Source organism: Pseudomicrostroma glucosiphilum, assembly GCF_003144135.1.
Source record: "Pseudomicrostroma glucosiphilum strain MCA 4718 unplaced genomic scaffold BCV69scaffold_2, whole genome shotgun sequence".
Lineage (NCBI taxonomy): Eukaryota > Fungi > Basidiomycota > Exobasidiomycetes > Microstromatales > Microstromataceae > Microstroma > Microstroma glucosiphilum.
The window spans coordinates 1,983,524-1,998,326 of record NW_020289914.1 but is presented as its reverse complement, the minus strand read 5'-3'; the positions used below and the strand labels follow the sequence as shown (position 1 = coordinate 1,998,326).

Below are 14,803 nucleotides of genomic sequence, written 5' to 3'. Positions count from 1 at the left end.
ACCGATCAATCAGCGGAAAAGGACGACGAGGAGCAGCAGCGAGGCGTGGGTGGGGCTAGAGCTTTGCCGCTGAAAACCACTTCGTACAGACGAGGAGAGAAGTCATCCATTGCCTTGAGCCGCAGCAATTACCCAGCCAGCTAGAAGAGGCAAACGCTGAAATCCTCTTGCTCGGGCTACGCCAGACTTGCCCAGCATGCCCCTCCTCTCTCGCTTTCCCCGCTCCCGCCCCCGGCTGCAGCATCTCCTCCGTCGTCCCTCTTCGCAAGACTTTCAGCGCCTCCGTCGTATCCTCCTCGGCACCGTCCAAGTCATAGCCATAAGTTACCTCGCCACTATCCACATTGGCGAAGCCGGCATGTGCACTGGCCCCTCGATGCTCCCTACGCTCGCGGCAGATACGGGATTGCTATTCTATGTCAGGCTGCCCTTCTTGCAAGTCTACAGGGAGGCAGTGGGGAAATTGCCCTGGTCGAAGAGTGAAACAGGGGACTCCTATGCCTCTTCAGAAGGCTTCACCCTCTCTTCATCCAAATCCCTCTCGCGGAGAACATGCAATCTGCCCCTCTCCATAGGAGACATTGTCGTCTCTGCCGGTCCCCATGATCCACAGAAACAAGTCTGTAAACGCATACTGGGCTTACCTGGAGATCGAGTCTTGGTGGATCCTAGACCGGGAGAGAAGAGGAGGATGACGAGGGCTGGGATGAGGATATTTGAAGAGGAGAAGGGGCGAGGTGCAGGTGCCAGTAGCAGTAGCAGGAGCAGTAGACTGTCACCCTTGCCAGTGATAGAAACCGCCCGGAGCGTTACTCAGGCGAGCGTAGCCTTACCCAGCACAGCAAGCCAAGAAGACACCGGAGACGAGGAAGAGGACGAAGACGGCTACTTTACCGTTCCACCAGGTCACGTTTGGCTCGCCGGTGACAATTTACACAACTCTACAGATTCGCGCGATTATGGACCTGTGCCGATGGGTTGTCTTCGAGGAAAAGTCATTGCTAGAGTGAGTTGGTCTATGTCAGAAAGGACAAAAAAAAGTAAGGGGTTTGGCGCTCATTCCAAGTTCCTCCGTCCCCCACTTTGCTCCACCTGTCCCACACAGCTCTACCCAAATCCTACCATCTTCCGCAGCACAACAACTCCCACCCCGTTAGATCGGGAACCCGTGTCGGGCCTACTGAACTGGCTGCCCATGGCTCCCCTTCCGCCGGAGGACTTAGCAGAGCACCAAGAAGCAGGTAGAGTCGTAAGCGGAAGCGGAAGGGGCAGCGACAGCCTTAGTCTAGACTAGGGCTAGAGTAGCTGAGGCAAGGCTTCACTACGATGAGAACAAGAGACTAAAGATGCATATGTAGACAGAATGTTGTACAATAGTTGACACGACCAAAAATCCCACCGGCGCGCCAACGCAGCCTGCTCCGCCCCTCTCCCACCCTCTCGCTCTGGGTCTCTATCTTCTGTCGTCGATTAGTCGATGGGGTCGGTGATGCCCTCGGGGCCAATGGCAAAGACGGCCTCTGCCTCGGGCAGACAGGGCGAGTCGATGACTTTGACGATACGCTGGGTTCCTCGGCCTTTACGGAAGGACAATCTGAGAGGAGATGAGCAGAGGAAGATAGGACTTTGTGGTCAGACAAGCAGCATATGCTTCAGCATGCCTCGGAGGACAAGGACTACTCACCTCGTCGTCGAAGCGTGTGCCACAATGTTACCTCCGATGGGCTTCTTCGTGTCACCACCACCACCGAAGGCTCCCGCGTCCACTTGCGCAACGACCTGATTGGTGATCACGACCGCAACTCCGAACTCATCCGCGAGCCTCATCAACATCCTCAGATACTTGGCAAGGTGACTCTGCCTCGCGCTCAACTCTCCTCTCCCATTGTAGTCCGTTCGGTAGAGCGAGGTGAGCGAGTCGACGATGAGGAGAGAAAAGCGGGACTCGGCCATCATGGCAGACGCCTGCATCAGGAGTTGCATCTGGTGCTCGGCATTGTAGGCGCGGGCGTAGGCCACATTGTCTAGCACTTCCTCTCCATTGAGACCATAGCGCTCAGCCACCGCGAGCAGTCGAACAGGTCGCTGAGTACAGCAAGGGGAGCAATGGTCAGCTGTGAGCTTGGGGGACTCAGATGAGCGCTTCTGCTACTCACGAAAGTACCCTCAGTATCAATGAACAGACACTTTCCTTCACCTCCACCCATGTCAATTGGCAGCTGAGAGGCGCGTTGGTGAACGAATAGCGTCAGCAGGGCTCGCAAATATTCATTTACCTTTCAGGCTGACTGTTGTATGCCTGTCACATCTAAGCGGAGGACACCCACCTGACAAGTCACCGCCAATGTGTGGCACAGCTGACTCTTTCCCGTCCTGTACTCTCCAAACAGCTCAGTGATGGACCCCGTTTCCATGCCTCCGCCGAGGACATTGTCGAGATTCTTGCTACCAGTTGTAATGGAGATGAGCTCTGTACGGCGAGCGTGGTACTCTGTAGCTGTCGTGAAACCCATGGGCACGAGCTTGCCAGCTGATCGGGTGGCACCAGGTGGAGGGATGGCAGCATGGTCGGGTCAGCATATATGCTATCGAAACTCTTCTGCCAGCCAGACTCGAGCGTCTTCGAACTTCTGCCTGCCGCGCTGATGCCTAAAACTCACCCTCGGCGAGGATCTTGTCTGCCTTTGCTTCGCTGATTCCCTTGACTGTACACAAGATCCGCTTGGGTGTAAATGCAATGGCTTCGATAGTGTAGTAGCCCGCGTCTGACAGCTTCTTGCAGTCAGAGTTGGAGATGCCGAATTCCTGGAGCAAACCAATGAGATGAACGATACAGAGAACGTCAGTACGAGTGCTCAAGGTCAAGGGCAATCGCCGAGCTTCGTGTTGCTCACCTCCAACTTGTTCACAAGGAGGGGCCCGGCGCCTCCATCGTCCATCATGCCCTCTTCGCTTACTTGAGGGGCATTGTTGTGCGAGGAGCTGGCTTGAGATGCTTGGGTGGAGGACATGTCTGTTGAGGTGATCGATGGCTCGTAGAGGAATGAATGGTGAAGGAAGGTGGACAAGGGAGGGGAGGTGGTGATGTTCTCTCTCTGCCCCTGTGAGCCTACATTAATTCGCAGTGGCGACTCTGGGCCCACCAACCACGGAAAGGGGGTCGCGTCGATTGTCAGCGCGGGGATCAGACCCGACCCGTGGCCAATCACGAGAAGCGCACACACGCACACACCCACACCAAATTATTCAAGTCCCGATTCCGGTCCTTCCTGTCCTCTGTCCGCAAAGTGGCCCCTCCACCACTGCTCTTACCATACCTTTTTCTGTCAGACCTCGTGAACTTCCTAGGAGGGTGATTGCGCTATCAGCACGGTGATGTTGAGTCACAATGTCTCGCTCGCTGGCCAATCAGTAGCATCGATGAGTTCGCGCCGTGCTCAAGCTGCCGCAAGCTCTTCAAGATGGGCCGCATCCTTGTCGCAGCGGAGACTCCCTCTGGCTCCGACCGCAAAGAGGGCGATTGCAGCATCATCATATACATGCATCACTGGGGCTTCACGTTACTGCTCTTCCACTCGGCTCTTCTCAACGTCTCTCTGTCGCGGCTCCTCTTCACCGACTCCCATCTCTGCCATCCGGAATATATCCGCTTGGGGCCACATCGATGCAGGCAAGACAACTCTGACCGAGCGCCTTCTCTACCACACCGGTGGCTCCCTGTCTTCTTCCGAAACCTCTACTCGCTCACCATCATTGCCTGGAGACGTAGATGCTGGCTCGACGGTGACGGACTTCCTGGAGCAGGAGAGGGAGAGGGGCATCACTATCCAGTCTGCAGCGGTGGGGCCACTGTGGTGGAAATCTCCCGCAACGCAGCAATCCGGTGCCATCACACTCGTCGACACACCGGGACACATCGACTTCACAATCGAGGTCGAGAGGGCACTGAGAGTCGCAGACGGATGCATCGTCGTCATGGACAGCGTGGAAGGCGTCGAAGCTCAGACCGAGACAAACTGGCGAATCGGCAAGCGGTACGGGGTGCGCTCCAACCTTCTCTTCCTCAACAAGCTGGACAGGATGGGCGCATCTGTTGCCAAGTCGCTCAGGAGCTTCGTGCAGAAGGGCTTGCATTCTCGACCGGTGTTGCTGCAGCTACCCCTCTTTGCTCGCAGCGAGGGCGTGGCTGACGAGGGCAGGGTCGAGGGTGTGGTGGATCTAGTCGAGATGAAGGAGATCAGGTTCGAGGGGAGAGCCGGGGAAGAGTTGATCACAAAGGAGCTCAGCGAACCCGCTTCCATCGGAGAGTCCACTCGGGCTCGTCATGCCTTAGTGGAAACCATCGCTTCGCTCGACGAGAAGCTGATGGAGGAGCTCTTCTCCATCGATGGCGACAACCCTCACGCCAAGATCTCAGCTCCATCCTTGCGAGCATCGATTCGTCGACTGACCATTGCAGGCAAAGTTGTACCAACCTTCTGTGGCTCTGCCGCCAAGAACATTGGCGTCCAGCCTCTTCTGGACGGCGTGGTAGACTATCTCCCTGCACCGAACGAGGCTGGCGACGTGAGGGATGAGTTCGGCATGGGCGATGGCACCGTAGAGGGAAAGAGCATGGCAATGCTTTCGAGCAGCAGGAGTAGTGGCAAGGGAGGTAAGACATCGCCCGCCCCTGTCAAAGCATCTCCTTCTCGCTCTGCCGCAAGCAAGAGCAGTACGGCAGCCGCGAGCCAGGACGGCCCACGAGGCGCTGACGAGCTCAATGAAGGGGACGACCTCTCCACAACGCTGGTCTCGATCAACTCTCCTTCCCTGACTTGCCTCGCTTTCAAAGTGGTCTACGACAAGCGACGGGGACCCCTGACTTTTGTCCGCGTCTACTCTGGTCAGATCACCCGATCTACAACTCTCTTCAATACCTCTACTCAGACAAAGGAGCGTCTCAGTCGGATCCTCCTACCCTTTGGCGGCACATACAACGAGGTAGATCGGATAGGTCCCGGTCAAGTGGGTGTCGTTCTCGGTCTGCGAGACACAAAGACCGGCGACACCCTCGTTGAGTCTGGCTCTGGCTCTGGCAGCAAGACGCGGGATGACCTCCAATCCCTCCGTCTGAGAACCGTCGATGTGCCCCCGCCAGTATTCAGCGTCAGCGTCGAGCCGCACTCCAAGTCGGACGAAGATAGCGTCAATGAGGCGTTGGCCATGCTGGTGCGGACGGATCCTTCACTGCGCCTCGACGGAGGAGAGCATGGCTCCAAGGAGGAGGGTTTCGGCTCAGCAGGGACGGACAATCAGATGATTCTGAGTGGGATGGGAGAGCTTCATCTCGAGATTGCCAAGGATCGGCTGAAGAACGAATTTGGTGTCAAGGCACGAATCGGCAGTGTAAGGGTTTCATATCGAGAGACGCTCGCCGGCAGCGATAGTGCTCAGGAAGAGTGGAGCACGGTAGAGGAAACGGTCGAGCGGGACATGGGCGGCAAGAAGGTGAAGGTCGGTGCGAAGATCAGGATTCGCAGTCTCCCCGAGGGCGTAGAGGGGGATGCAGCTCTTGGCGGGAATCTCATCAAGGTAGATCTTGCTCGAGGAGGAGGAGATGAAGATGTGCTAGGCACACACGAGAGCAAATCTGCTCTCAAGCGAAAAGAGAAGGAGACAGGAAGACGACAGGGCCACCATCCTTCGAATCGAAGTGGCGCTGCAATCCAAGAGCACGAAGAAGGCTCCGGCAGCGGCCAGGAAACTTCCTCCTCCTCGGCAGCCGCTGCGGGTCTCTCCCCTCAAGCTCTTCACGCGCACATCCTCTCAGGGTTGACTGCCTCCCTCTCCCGCGGACCTCTCTCCTCCCACCCCCTCACAGGTCTCGAAGTGCATCTCTCCTCCCTCCAAACCTTCTCCTCCGACCTCTCCCCGCCACGAGCAATCTCTGCCATTGTAGGTTGGCTGACACGCAAGGCTCTCAAAGAACAGGGAAGAGTGAGGATGATGGAGCCTGTTATGCGGGTGAAGATTGAGTGTCGAGAGGGCTCACTGGGGAGGGTAGTTGGGGATATCACCTCCGAGCAAGGAGGTGAGGTGGTGGAAGTCGTGCATGAGACTGCTGCAGGACATGGTGGGGGAGAGGGAGAGGGCGAAGAGTCGGAAGAGGTGCAAATCTACCTCCCCCCCGAGCCAGAACAGAACGGCGGTACCTCCTCAGTTGCAGGTGCAGGTGCAGGTGCAGGCATAGGAAACGAGGGCGGTGCCTCGCCTTCCTCTACGCAGAAGACGTCCATTGAAGCGCGGATCCCTCTGAGTAAACTGGTGAGCTACTCTTCTCGCTTAAGAGCCCTCACGGCGGGTGCGGGGACGTACACTATGGCACTTGAAGGGTTCAGAGTGGTGGGTGAGGAGAGACAGAGGGAGATTCTTGCTGAATTGGGCAGAGTTTGAGGGTGGAAAAACAAAAGGGCGGAGAGGCAGAAGGAGCAGGGAGAGGGAAGGGTTGGGGACGATTGGGATTGATGGCGCCTGAACGCAGCGCAGCGCTTGTGTATAGTACAATTTCACCATTCAATAGAAGCGAGTTCTTCACATCATTAATCTAGCTTAGCTTGAGCTCAAAGTCTATGGAAAAGACAATCAAAGCTCCCCTTCTTCCATCTCCTCTTGCTCTAGCTGAACCTTCTCAATTGCCTCCTCCTGTACCTGGGCATGGCCCCTCTTCTCTTCATCTTCTTCTGCTCGAGGCTCCTGCGCGGGCTCCTCGTAGGTAGGAGGGGAGAGCGGTACGTATGCGTCCTGCGGCTGTGACTCTTTGAGTTGCTCAGATTGGCTTGCTGGAGTACTGCCCCCCGAAGCGCCAGGAGTTGCATTCGCAGTCCCCTCCTCTTTGGTGTTCATGGATTGGTACGGATCGTCGTAGCTAGGAGAGAGGGGTACGTATGCCTTTGCTTCCACTTTCGCTGGCTCTGCTGCTGCTGCAGAAGCAGGAACCGGAGCGGCTGGTGTTGCTGTAGCTTCTTTTGATTTTAACACTGGCTGCGCTTGCTGCAGCAGTGGCGATCGAGAAAAGGTGCGTCCGCCTCCCCCAGCCGCCGTAGAGGAAGACGGAGCGCCATGTCTCGTGGGCGGTCTTGCCTCTCCTCCTCCGAGCGTATCAGCAGAAAGTCGCTCAAGCGGTGGAGGCGGGAGTACAGGAGGTGTCTGATCTGGCTGGTGAGGCGTTGCATTGGTCGTGGTTGAGGCGAAGGGAGTCAGATGACCGGAGGAGGCTGGGGCGGAAGGGTGGCATGGCGTGGCGGGCACGGTACGGGGTGTGCCGAGTGTTGAGCTTGCTGGACGGGGCTCGCTGATTTGTAGTGAGGCCCGTACGGACTGCAGCGCCGTGAGGCAGGCTGTGTAAAATCGAGGTACAGGATCGATACTTTAGTGGTTCGTGCAGCAGGTCTCTTCTCTTCCCTTTGCGGGCTCACCTTCCACTTCCTCCTCCGAGACGTCAAAGGTCTCGAGCCATGTAAGGCCAACAACGTTGCTCATGTCATCACTCGCCGCCATGTATGTCGTGGGGTCGACTTCGGCGTCTTCGCAGGCAAGAGCGAACACGCCTGCAGCTAGTACTGGAGCTTCGAAGAAGGTACAGATCGGGTCACGGAATCTGCACATGAGGGAGCGCAATAAGAAGAGTTAGAGATTGCCATACCGATGAGGCTGTATGACTACTACTTTGTACTCACGCATCATGCATATTGGCATAGGCACAGCGTAGTAGCTCGATCTCTACGCCCAGCTTGCGAGCGGCAACGATGAGCTGCTTCTGAGGATGCTCTACGATGAGATCGAAGCAAAGCGCTGCCAGCAGGATCTCCTCTCCAGCCAATACTCCATTTTTCAAGACGGCTTCTTCACTCTCGCCTTCTTCCAGACCCGAGCCCACCCTACCTGGCTCGACTTGACAGGCAATGGATACGATGTCGTCTAGCTTCCTGTAGCCCTCTTCTACCTTTGAGGCGAGGTAGAGGGCGGCAATGGCAATGTCTTGATAGACGTAGGTACGCTGACCTGAATAGAGGGAGGGAAAGCCTGGTGGCCGCATGATACGGCGGAAGAAGAAGCGGTGGAAGAAGAGGGCGGCCGTGTGTAGGACGTGCGAGTGGCTGCGGGAGTGTAGGTCGCGGGCGATGAGCGAGGCAGGATCTCTGATAGAGGCACGTCCACCGGCCACTCACAGCTGCGATCGCTCTGCCACCTTGTATATCAGCCCTACACCTCTCCTTCTAGCCTTTCTCTCCTCTGCTGGCTTGAGTATGCCAGCCAGGACGGTGGGGGTGTATTCGAGATCTTCTTCTGTGAAGAGCCACTGCTCTGCCACTTCTTCCCTCGAGGGCTGGTAGCGGGAAGTAGAGGCAGTGGATGATGATGCAGCTGAGGCAGATGGGTCGCTCATTGATGGTACCTGCGGTGGGGCAGAGACAATGGCTGCCATGGCTGCGATTTGGGAGGTGGTATGGCGACACCCAGGTAGTCTGAGTGAGCCTGGTGCGGTTACCGCCTAGTCTAGTCTACCGTGCGCCCCGCCCGACGGAAGCAGGAAGGAGGAGCAGCCATGCGGGCCACGCCCTTTGACGCGAGCTCAGCCACGGCAGCAGCTGAGTCCTGGCGTGGCGCAGAGCCATGGCAGATCCGGCTAAGCGATCCCACCACGCCTACGTCGTCCGCCAAGTGCAGTCTACCAAGGTTGCATACCCCCACACCATACGCCCCTGCCCCATACCCCTTCACACTGCCTTGCTGAGCGCTCCTCTTGCATCTCAGGGACCATCGCAGTGGTCTACCTCATATCAGTCGAGCACGCGTCTATACCTCCTCGCTCTGCTCCCCCCTCGGATAACACAGTCCATCCGGAACACTTCCGGCCGCTAAGACGGGCCGAGATAGCCTGCCGTATCATTCTACCCCACCTCATCATATCCCACCTCCTCAGTGGCGTAATCCAGCCATGATCAGTTCCTTGATGCGAAGTGGTACGTTACCTACTTGGAGTAGAATGCACGCGCAGCCTGATGACAGCTGCCCTGCATGATATCCGAGGTCCCCTCTTCCTCGGCAACGGCATGCGATACAGGGAGCGCTAGCTGACATGACTCGCTGCCGCCCACCTCTCATCTCTTGGTACCTCGCTCTCGCCCCTGATTGAATAGGTGGCAATCCGCCAAGAAAGGCCAATGGCAAGGTCGACTGGTGAGTTCTAGTGAAGTGGTTCCTAAAGATGGACGGCCCTATACCCTCCCTCTATCGGGCGAGACGATCAAGCCCGTGGCAGGCGATGAGCCCGGCATGCTTCTCTCCGAGCTGGCAGGGCAAGAGTAGAGTATAGGGCCATCCACAGAATGATCAGTCACTGACCGCAACTCCTCCCCATCTGCCTCTGTCCCTCCCCTCCCACCTCTCTCTGCCCCCACTCTCGCCCCTTCGATCAACTCTACTCTATTACCTCGTCGCTCTCCCGTTCGACAACCTCCTACCTATACGTACCCGCTGGCTCTCTCGTTCCCCCTCCTCTCGCACGCCCCGTGCCTGGTAACCTATGTTCCTCCGTGGACGATCCACCTCCTCGACGGACCGACTGAACAAAACACCTCTTCTTCGACGCACACCTGGCTATTCTCGGTCCCATCGTTTGTCCGGCTATGTCAACCTCAACATGCACTCCCAAAAACGATCATCTCGCTCCTCCAGGTCTCCCAAGAAGCATCATGGCTTTACGCTAGTGATCATGATCCTTGGGTTCCTCCTCCCACCGCTGGCTGTCGCTGCCAGGTTTGGGATTGGAAAGGACTTCTTCATCAATGTCCTGCTGACGCTTTGTGGCTACTTTCCCGGCCATGTGAGTCACGACAGACCAGCTTGGGAGGCAGAAGAGAAGGAGAGGCGTCGTGTCGTGCCAAGGCTTGAGTGATCAGCTGACCTGTGAGCTCTTTGTGCTACTCTCCCGGTTCACCTCTCATAGGGTCACAACTTCTTCGTTCGTGAGTACGCAACAGTTCAAGTCGCCAAGGAATGGCAAAGCTCACCACTTCATCTCCTTTACCTTCTTTCGCCATCTACAGAAAACATCCGTGACAACACCCACAGGAACCGAACGCCCAAGTGGGCCGTGCGCTATGGCCTAGTCGATCAGTCGGCTGTCAAGAGGAAGCAGGCCAATCGTGCTCATTGGGTAGGTCGCTACAATGATCAGACTGCCGAGCGCACAATGTATGACGAAGACGGCAATCAGGTGCGCTACGAGCACGGCCATCGCTTCGAGGACGGCGACGATCCTCGAGCCCCCACCAGACCTCTACAGGACAGCGAGTTGACCGAGCGCGATGAGTTCTACGGGCAGAGTCAGTCGGCTTCTTCTGACCCCTACTCGCTCAGAAGGACTACCAGTGGCCACTCTTCCATCTCCTCAAACACTCCCGGTGGCTTGGGGGAGAGAAAGGCAGCACGCAACAAGTCCAAATCTCGCGCCTTTCTGGGGAGGAAAAAAGCCGATCGCCATGCCAAGAGTGGCGAGGTGATGGGAGACCCAGACTATGTCGATCCTTCGAGGGCGCGCAAGGATGGAAGGGGATACCATGGAGATGGATTTGGAGATAGGGGATCTTTCAATAGTAGTTTGAGTGACGAGAGGGGAAGTGGACAGGCATCAGGAACCGGATACGACTTTGGAGATGTTGATGGGCCGGAGGATCCTGATAGCAGGTACAGGCCTGGAGGCGCAGCTGGGCGTAGCAACATGACGACGAGCAGCGGCAGGCATCAAGGCAGCGGGTATGGAGGAGGATCTTCCGGAAGGGATTATTCGGGCAGCAGTAGCGCCACGGGTCAGGGTAGGGGAACGGCCAACGATGGGCTCGACCACACTTTCTGAGCGGTCAAGAAGGGTCTCCCACATATGCACACGCACAAGCAGGAACCACGAGCGTCCTGCACTGCACCTCTCCACCTTGCCTTTCCTTAGGCTCCACCACTCCCTTGCCTTGCAGCCTAGCAACTCCAGACTGGCAAAAGTAGTCTGGAGGATCCCCGTCCGTCCGTCCGTCCGTCCGTCCGTCTCGTCTGTGCTGTCTCTTCTTCTTCTTCTTCTTCTTTTGTTCTTTGTGCCTGCTTCCTCCAGACTCAAAGTCGTAGCTCCAGCTCCACTTGCAGCTTCAGTCGCGGTTTTTTTTTGTTCTACTCGTATCTATGTTTCTACTTTCCCATTTGAGCTATTCTTCCTGCTACTACTACCTCTACCCGTTCGTTCGTCCTTCTACTTCTTCTTCTTGGTTTCTGTGCTCTTCGTTCCTTTCTCTATTGTAAGAAGTGGGGATTCAAGGCTCTGTCGATCGAGGAGTCATGCTTGGTGGAACGTGAATGTGTATCGTTCGTCGTTGAATCGCAATTCCGTGTCTGCATCTGCGTCCTCGTCGCTCTACGCATTGAGCTCTTCTGAGATGGTATTTGCATTCACATTCATCAAAACCCCATCCATTAGCAAAGAAGTGCTCAGCATACTATCACTACAATGGTCCCCCACTACTACTGCCACTGCCACTTCCACCCTCTGCACCTGCACCTGCACCTGCTGCTGCTTCTTCTTCTTCCTTGAGGCCATGGGCAGCTTTACGCCGGTAGACTGAACAGTCTCGCAGCCAGCGACGGTACTCCTTTAGACTTGCTATTGAGAGGAAAGGTAACGCAAAGAGGTCAAAATGGAGAAAGGAGTCAGAAAGGAAGTCCCTTTTACTCCCAACCCCGATCAAGAAAGACTGGAAAGTGGGGCAAGAGAGGACACTCGCAGCGTCCTTTGGTCTACTCTACTCTTTTACTCACAAATCTTCTCTCCATAGAAGTCGGGAATGGGATTCTGCATATTGGTCCGACTAGGATCTACACGGTTCCGCTTGATGTGTTCGTAGAAGTCTGCATCTTTTTGATTGATTTGGGGAAGTTTACTTCGGTGGAAGAGGGACCAGATGCTTGAGCCGAGGGAGGGACCGATGAGGTACTGCTCGTCGGGAGGAAGGAGGGGAAGAGATGAGAGGGGGAGATGGGCGGGAGAGAGTGTGTGTGAGAGGTGTGATACCTGGCTGGGACTCAGCATTGACAGCACTCACACCAAGACCGGTGGAGGCGATGGTCAGTGCTCCGTAGACGTAGAGTGGCTCCTGCACATACCACACAAGGCAATGAAAGAGAGGGAAAAGGGATTAGGAGCATCAGCTTCTAGCTTCGAATATAAGCTATCTCTCGCCCTCTTCCACCAATTAACTGACAATTCCTCCGATTTGCTGGGCGGGGTCGATCTCTTGTCCCAAAAAGTACGACCCAGAAGCAGCGGCGGCGAGGAGCGTCGAGGGCACACTGGTGGCCAGTCCTGCCAATCTGCGAGACTTTCTCAGCCGCAGGTATTGATCCCAGGTGAGTGTCACCTGAGGGGAAGTGGGAGAGGTAGGAGAGGATGAAGAAGGAGAAGGAGAGGCAGGAGGGGGTGCAGGCGATGAGAGCTTGGAGGAGCTAGCGATATTACGTGCTGCGAGCGGAGCGGAAGGTGTGTAAGTCGTGGTGGTCCACTTGGCCTGAGAGGCGGCGAGGGCGGGTCTGCTGTTGGTGAGCCCAGCTGTGAGACTCCTTGTTCGCAGCGTTGTCATGGTGGATGGTAGTGAGGGCCGCAGCTCGAGGTGAGTCCAGTATAGAGTGGACGTACGAGTGAGGATCGTCTGAAGGAGTGCAATGCCTTGTCGCTACTTTTCCGTGTGCGTGGCCTGTGTCCGTCGGAAGTGGCGCCTTTGGGCCGAGGTGCGCGCTTCTGCAGGCAGCCACAGGCACCAACCACTGCTTCCGATGGACGATTTCCATGCTCACCACCACCAGCAACCTCGTATCGCAGCCATAATGTCGGTGAGTAGAGCGGCGGCAAGGCAAAGAGAGACTGCAAGAGTGGCTGAGATGCTCATCTTCGTCGCTCATCCCCCTCGCCCTCGCAGAGACCAGGCATCAACCCCGGCGACGGCAAGCTCAACTTCGAGTCTTCCGAAGACGTAAAGGTGGCCCCCACCTTCGAAGCCCTGGGGCTCAAGGAGGACCTTCTGCGGGGCATCTATGCTTACAACTTCGAACGTCCTTCTGCTATCCAGCAAAGAGCCATCTTACCCATCATCCGCGGCAGGGACGTCATCGCTCAAGCTCAGTCCGGTACGGGAAAGACGGCCACTTTCTCCATTGGAATGCTCCAGTCGATTGATACCAGTCTGAGGGATACACAAGCGCTCGTACTCAGCCCCACCAGGGAACTCGCGACGCAGATCCAGAGCGTTGTATTGGCCCTGGGTGATTACATGAATGTGCAATGTCATGCTTGCATTGGTGAGTAAGGGTCAGCAGCTACGGAATGCGAATGGATTGGGCTAGCCAGCCCTAACATCTTCTTACTTTCTACCTTTTTTGCAGGCGGTACATCGGTGGGAGAAGATATCAGGAGGCTTGAACACGGCCAACACGTCGTCTCTGGTACACCCGGCCGAGTATTTGACATGATCAAGAGGCGTCATCTGCGCACAAAGAATATTAAGATGCTCATCCTCGACGAGAGTGACGAGCTGCTCAACATGGGATTCAAAGACCAAATCTACGACGTATACCGGTACCTTCCCCCAGCTACTCAAGTCGTACTCGTCTCCGCTACCCTACCGCACGACGTCTTGGAGATGACGACAAAATTCATGACTGACCCCATCCGCATCCTAGTCAAGCGAGACGAATTGACTCTAGAAGGCATCAAGCAATTCTTTGTGGCAGTGGAAAAGGAAGACTGGAAATTCGACACTCTCTGCGACCTTTATGATACATTGACCATCACACAGGCAGTCATCTTTTGCAATACCAGGAGAAAAGTAGACTGGCTGACGGAGAAGATGCGAGAGAATAATTTCCAGGTCAGCAGTATGCATGGGGAGATGCAACAGAAGGAGCGGGATGCCATCATGAGCGAATTCAGGCAAGGATCGAGGTAAGTAGCGCAGAGACTGGAGAATGTCGGGAGCTTCAGATCCCTGAGCTGATCACTCCACTCCTCCTTGTTCCAGCCGCGTGCTCATCACAACGGACGTGTGGGCCCGAGGTATCGATGTGCAAAATGTCAGTCTGGTCATCAACTACGACCTGCCGATGAACAGAGAAAATTACCTGCACAGGATAGGTCGCTCTGGACGCTTTGGCAGAAAGGGCGTCTCGATCTGCTTTGTGACAGTGGATGATGTGCGGATTCTGAGGGACATGTGAGTACGCGCAAGCGAGACGGGGCGAGGCGAGACCGTAAGAGGCAAGGAGGGAGAGCTGACGAGTCGCCATCGTCCTCAACTTTCGACTTTCAGCGAGCAATACTACGGAGTAAGTACCAAATTTCGGGCAGAACGGGTCTGGCGCAACAGACGGCGCGATACTTATCTCCCTCTCTCACCTTCTTTCCCGCCGCTCCTCCTCAGACAACCATCGACGAGATGCCGGTGAATCTACAAGGTGAGCAATTTTCCGCTTCGAGGCACACAGGATAGTAAAAATCACAGCGCTGACCTCCTTTCTTCTTCACGTGTGCCTTCTACCTGTAGATATGGTGTAAGCTGCTGGCGTGCGCACACGATGCTTGTGTTGGAGAGAGAGAAGGGCCAGAGGCAGTCGCCGTACTACTGTCCCGTGAAAAAACTCTTGCCCATGCCCAGGCCAATTGCCGTATACAGTGCTGTGCAATGCATTTTCACCCATTCATCGTCCCCTTTGTGTGCAAATGCATTCT

At 56.0% G+C, this 14,803-nt stretch overlaps 8 protein-coding genes across 8 annotated transcripts; 4 read left to right on the top strand and 4 right to left on the bottom strand.

Moving 5' to 3' along the window:
• Nucleotides 1–196: 196 nt before the first annotated feature.
• BCV69DRAFT_310875 (LexA/Signal peptidase) lies at nucleotides 197–1,294 on the top strand (the record flags this gene model as incomplete). Its single annotated transcript, XM_025494822.1, has 2 exons — nucleotides 197–1,006; nucleotides 1,106–1,294. The coding sequence occupies 2 exons, from the start codon at nucleotides 197–199 to the stop codon at nucleotides 1,292–1,294; spliced, it is 999 nt and encodes a 332-aa protein (XP_025350576.1).
• A 691-nt stretch (nucleotides 1,295–1,985) lies between these two features.
• BCV69DRAFT_281032 (hypothetical protein) lies at nucleotides 1,986–2,258 on the bottom strand. Its single transcript, XM_025491831.1, has one exon. It carries the CDS (start codon nucleotides 2,205–2,207, stop codon nucleotides 2,025–2,027), a length of 183 nt encoding a protein of 60 aa, XP_025350575.1. The 5' UTR covers nucleotides 2,208–2,258; the 3' UTR covers nucleotides 1,986–2,024.
• BCV69DRAFT_118885 (Rad51-domain-containing protein) lies at nucleotides 2,190–3,247 on the bottom strand. Its single transcript, XM_025489139.1, has 3 exons — nucleotides 2,895–3,247; nucleotides 2,661–2,805; nucleotides 2,190–2,530 (listed from the first exon to the last, which is right to left on the bottom strand). The coding sequence occupies exons 1-3, from the start codon at nucleotides 3,009–3,011 to the stop codon at nucleotides 2,280–2,282; spliced, it is 513 nt and encodes a 170-aa protein (XP_025350574.1). The 5' UTR covers nucleotides 3,012–3,247; the 3' UTR covers nucleotides 2,190–2,279.
• A 46-nt stretch (nucleotides 3,248–3,293) lies between these two features.
• Nucleotides 3,294–6,573, top strand: BCV69DRAFT_281030 (P-loop containing nucleoside triphosphate hydrolase protein). Its single transcript, XM_025491830.1, has one exon. The coding sequence runs from the start codon at nucleotides 3,376–3,378 to the stop codon at nucleotides 6,433–6,435; it is 3,060 nt and encodes a 1,019-aa protein (XP_025350573.1). The 5' UTR covers nucleotides 3,294–3,375; the 3' UTR covers nucleotides 6,436–6,573.
• Nucleotides 6,574–7,410: 837 nt separating this feature from the next.
• On the bottom strand, nucleotides 7,411–8,428 carry BCV69DRAFT_245372 (cyclin-like protein; the record flags this gene model as incomplete). The annotated part of the gene is made up of 3 exons (XM_025490150.1): nucleotides 7,411–7,639; nucleotides 7,719–8,138; nucleotides 8,211–8,428. 3 exons carry the CDS (start codon nucleotides 8,426–8,428, stop codon nucleotides 7,411–7,413), a joined length of 867 nt encoding a protein of 288 aa, XP_025350572.1.
• A 1,257-nt stretch (nucleotides 8,429–9,685) lies between these two features.
• BCV69DRAFT_297345 (hypothetical protein) lies at nucleotides 9,686–10,900 on the top strand (the record flags this gene model as incomplete). The annotated part of the gene is made up of 3 exons (XM_025494104.1): nucleotides 9,686–9,868; nucleotides 9,992–10,010; nucleotides 10,092–10,900. 3 exons carry the CDS (start codon nucleotides 9,686–9,688, stop codon nucleotides 10,898–10,900), a joined length of 1,011 nt encoding a protein of 336 aa, XP_025350571.1.
• A 381-nt stretch (nucleotides 10,901–11,281) lies between these two features.
• Nucleotides 11,282–12,662, bottom strand: BCV69DRAFT_286594 (Pam17-domain-containing protein; the record flags this gene model as incomplete). Its single annotated transcript, XM_025493527.1, has 5 exons — nucleotides 11,282–11,322; nucleotides 11,594–11,689; nucleotides 11,845–12,019; nucleotides 12,129–12,179; nucleotides 12,288–12,662. The coding sequence occupies 5 exons, from the start codon at nucleotides 12,660–12,662 to the stop codon at nucleotides 11,282–11,284; spliced, it is 738 nt and encodes a 245-aa protein (XP_025350570.1).
• A 207-nt stretch (nucleotides 12,663–12,869) lies between these two features.
• Nucleotides 12,870–14,792, top strand: BCV69DRAFT_281026 (DEAD-domain-containing protein). Its single transcript, XM_025491829.1, has 7 exons — nucleotides 12,870–12,912; nucleotides 12,999–13,377; nucleotides 13,462–14,020; nucleotides 14,097–14,288; nucleotides 14,385–14,400; nucleotides 14,496–14,529; nucleotides 14,619–14,792. The coding sequence occupies exons 1-7, from the start codon at nucleotides 12,907–12,909 to the stop codon at nucleotides 14,627–14,629; spliced, it is 1,197 nt and encodes a 398-aa protein (XP_025350569.1). The 5' UTR covers nucleotides 12,870–12,906; the 3' UTR covers nucleotides 14,630–14,792.
• Nucleotides 14,793–14,803: the final 11 nt, after the last annotated feature.

Excerpts from the sequence above, each read along its gene's own strand:
- BCV69DRAFT_281026 (XM_025491829.1), top strand. Across the intron at positions 13,378-13,461 it reads GCAATGTCATGCTTGCATTG|GCGGTACATCGGTGGGAGAA; the intron begins GTGAGTAAGGGT and ends CCTTTTTTGCAG. Across the intron at positions 14,021-14,096 it reads GAATTCAGGCAAGGATCGAG|CCGCGTGCTCATCACAACGG; the intron begins GTAAGTAGCGCA and ends TCCTTGTTCCAG.
- BCV69DRAFT_281030 (XM_025491830.1), top strand. The coding sequence starts at position 3,376 with ATGTTGAGTCACAATGTCTCGCTCGCTGGCCAATCAGTAGCATCGATG.
- BCV69DRAFT_281032 (XM_025491831.1), bottom strand. The coding sequence starts at position 2,207 with ATGGGTGGAGGTGAAGGAAAGTGTCTGTTCATTGATACTGAGGGTACT.
- BCV69DRAFT_118885 (XM_025489139.1), bottom strand. The coding sequence starts at position 3,011 with ATGTCCTCCACCCAAGCATCTCAAGCCAGCTCCTCGCACAACAATGCC. Across the intron at positions 2,806-2,894 it reads TCCTTGTGAACAAGTTGGAG|GAATTCGGCATCTCCAACTC; the intron begins GTGAGCAACACG and ends GGTTTGCTCCAG. Across the intron at positions 2,531-2,660 it reads AGACAAGATCCTCGCCGAGG|CTGGCAAGCTCGTGCCCATG; the intron begins GTGAGTTTTAGG and ends CCACCCGATCAG.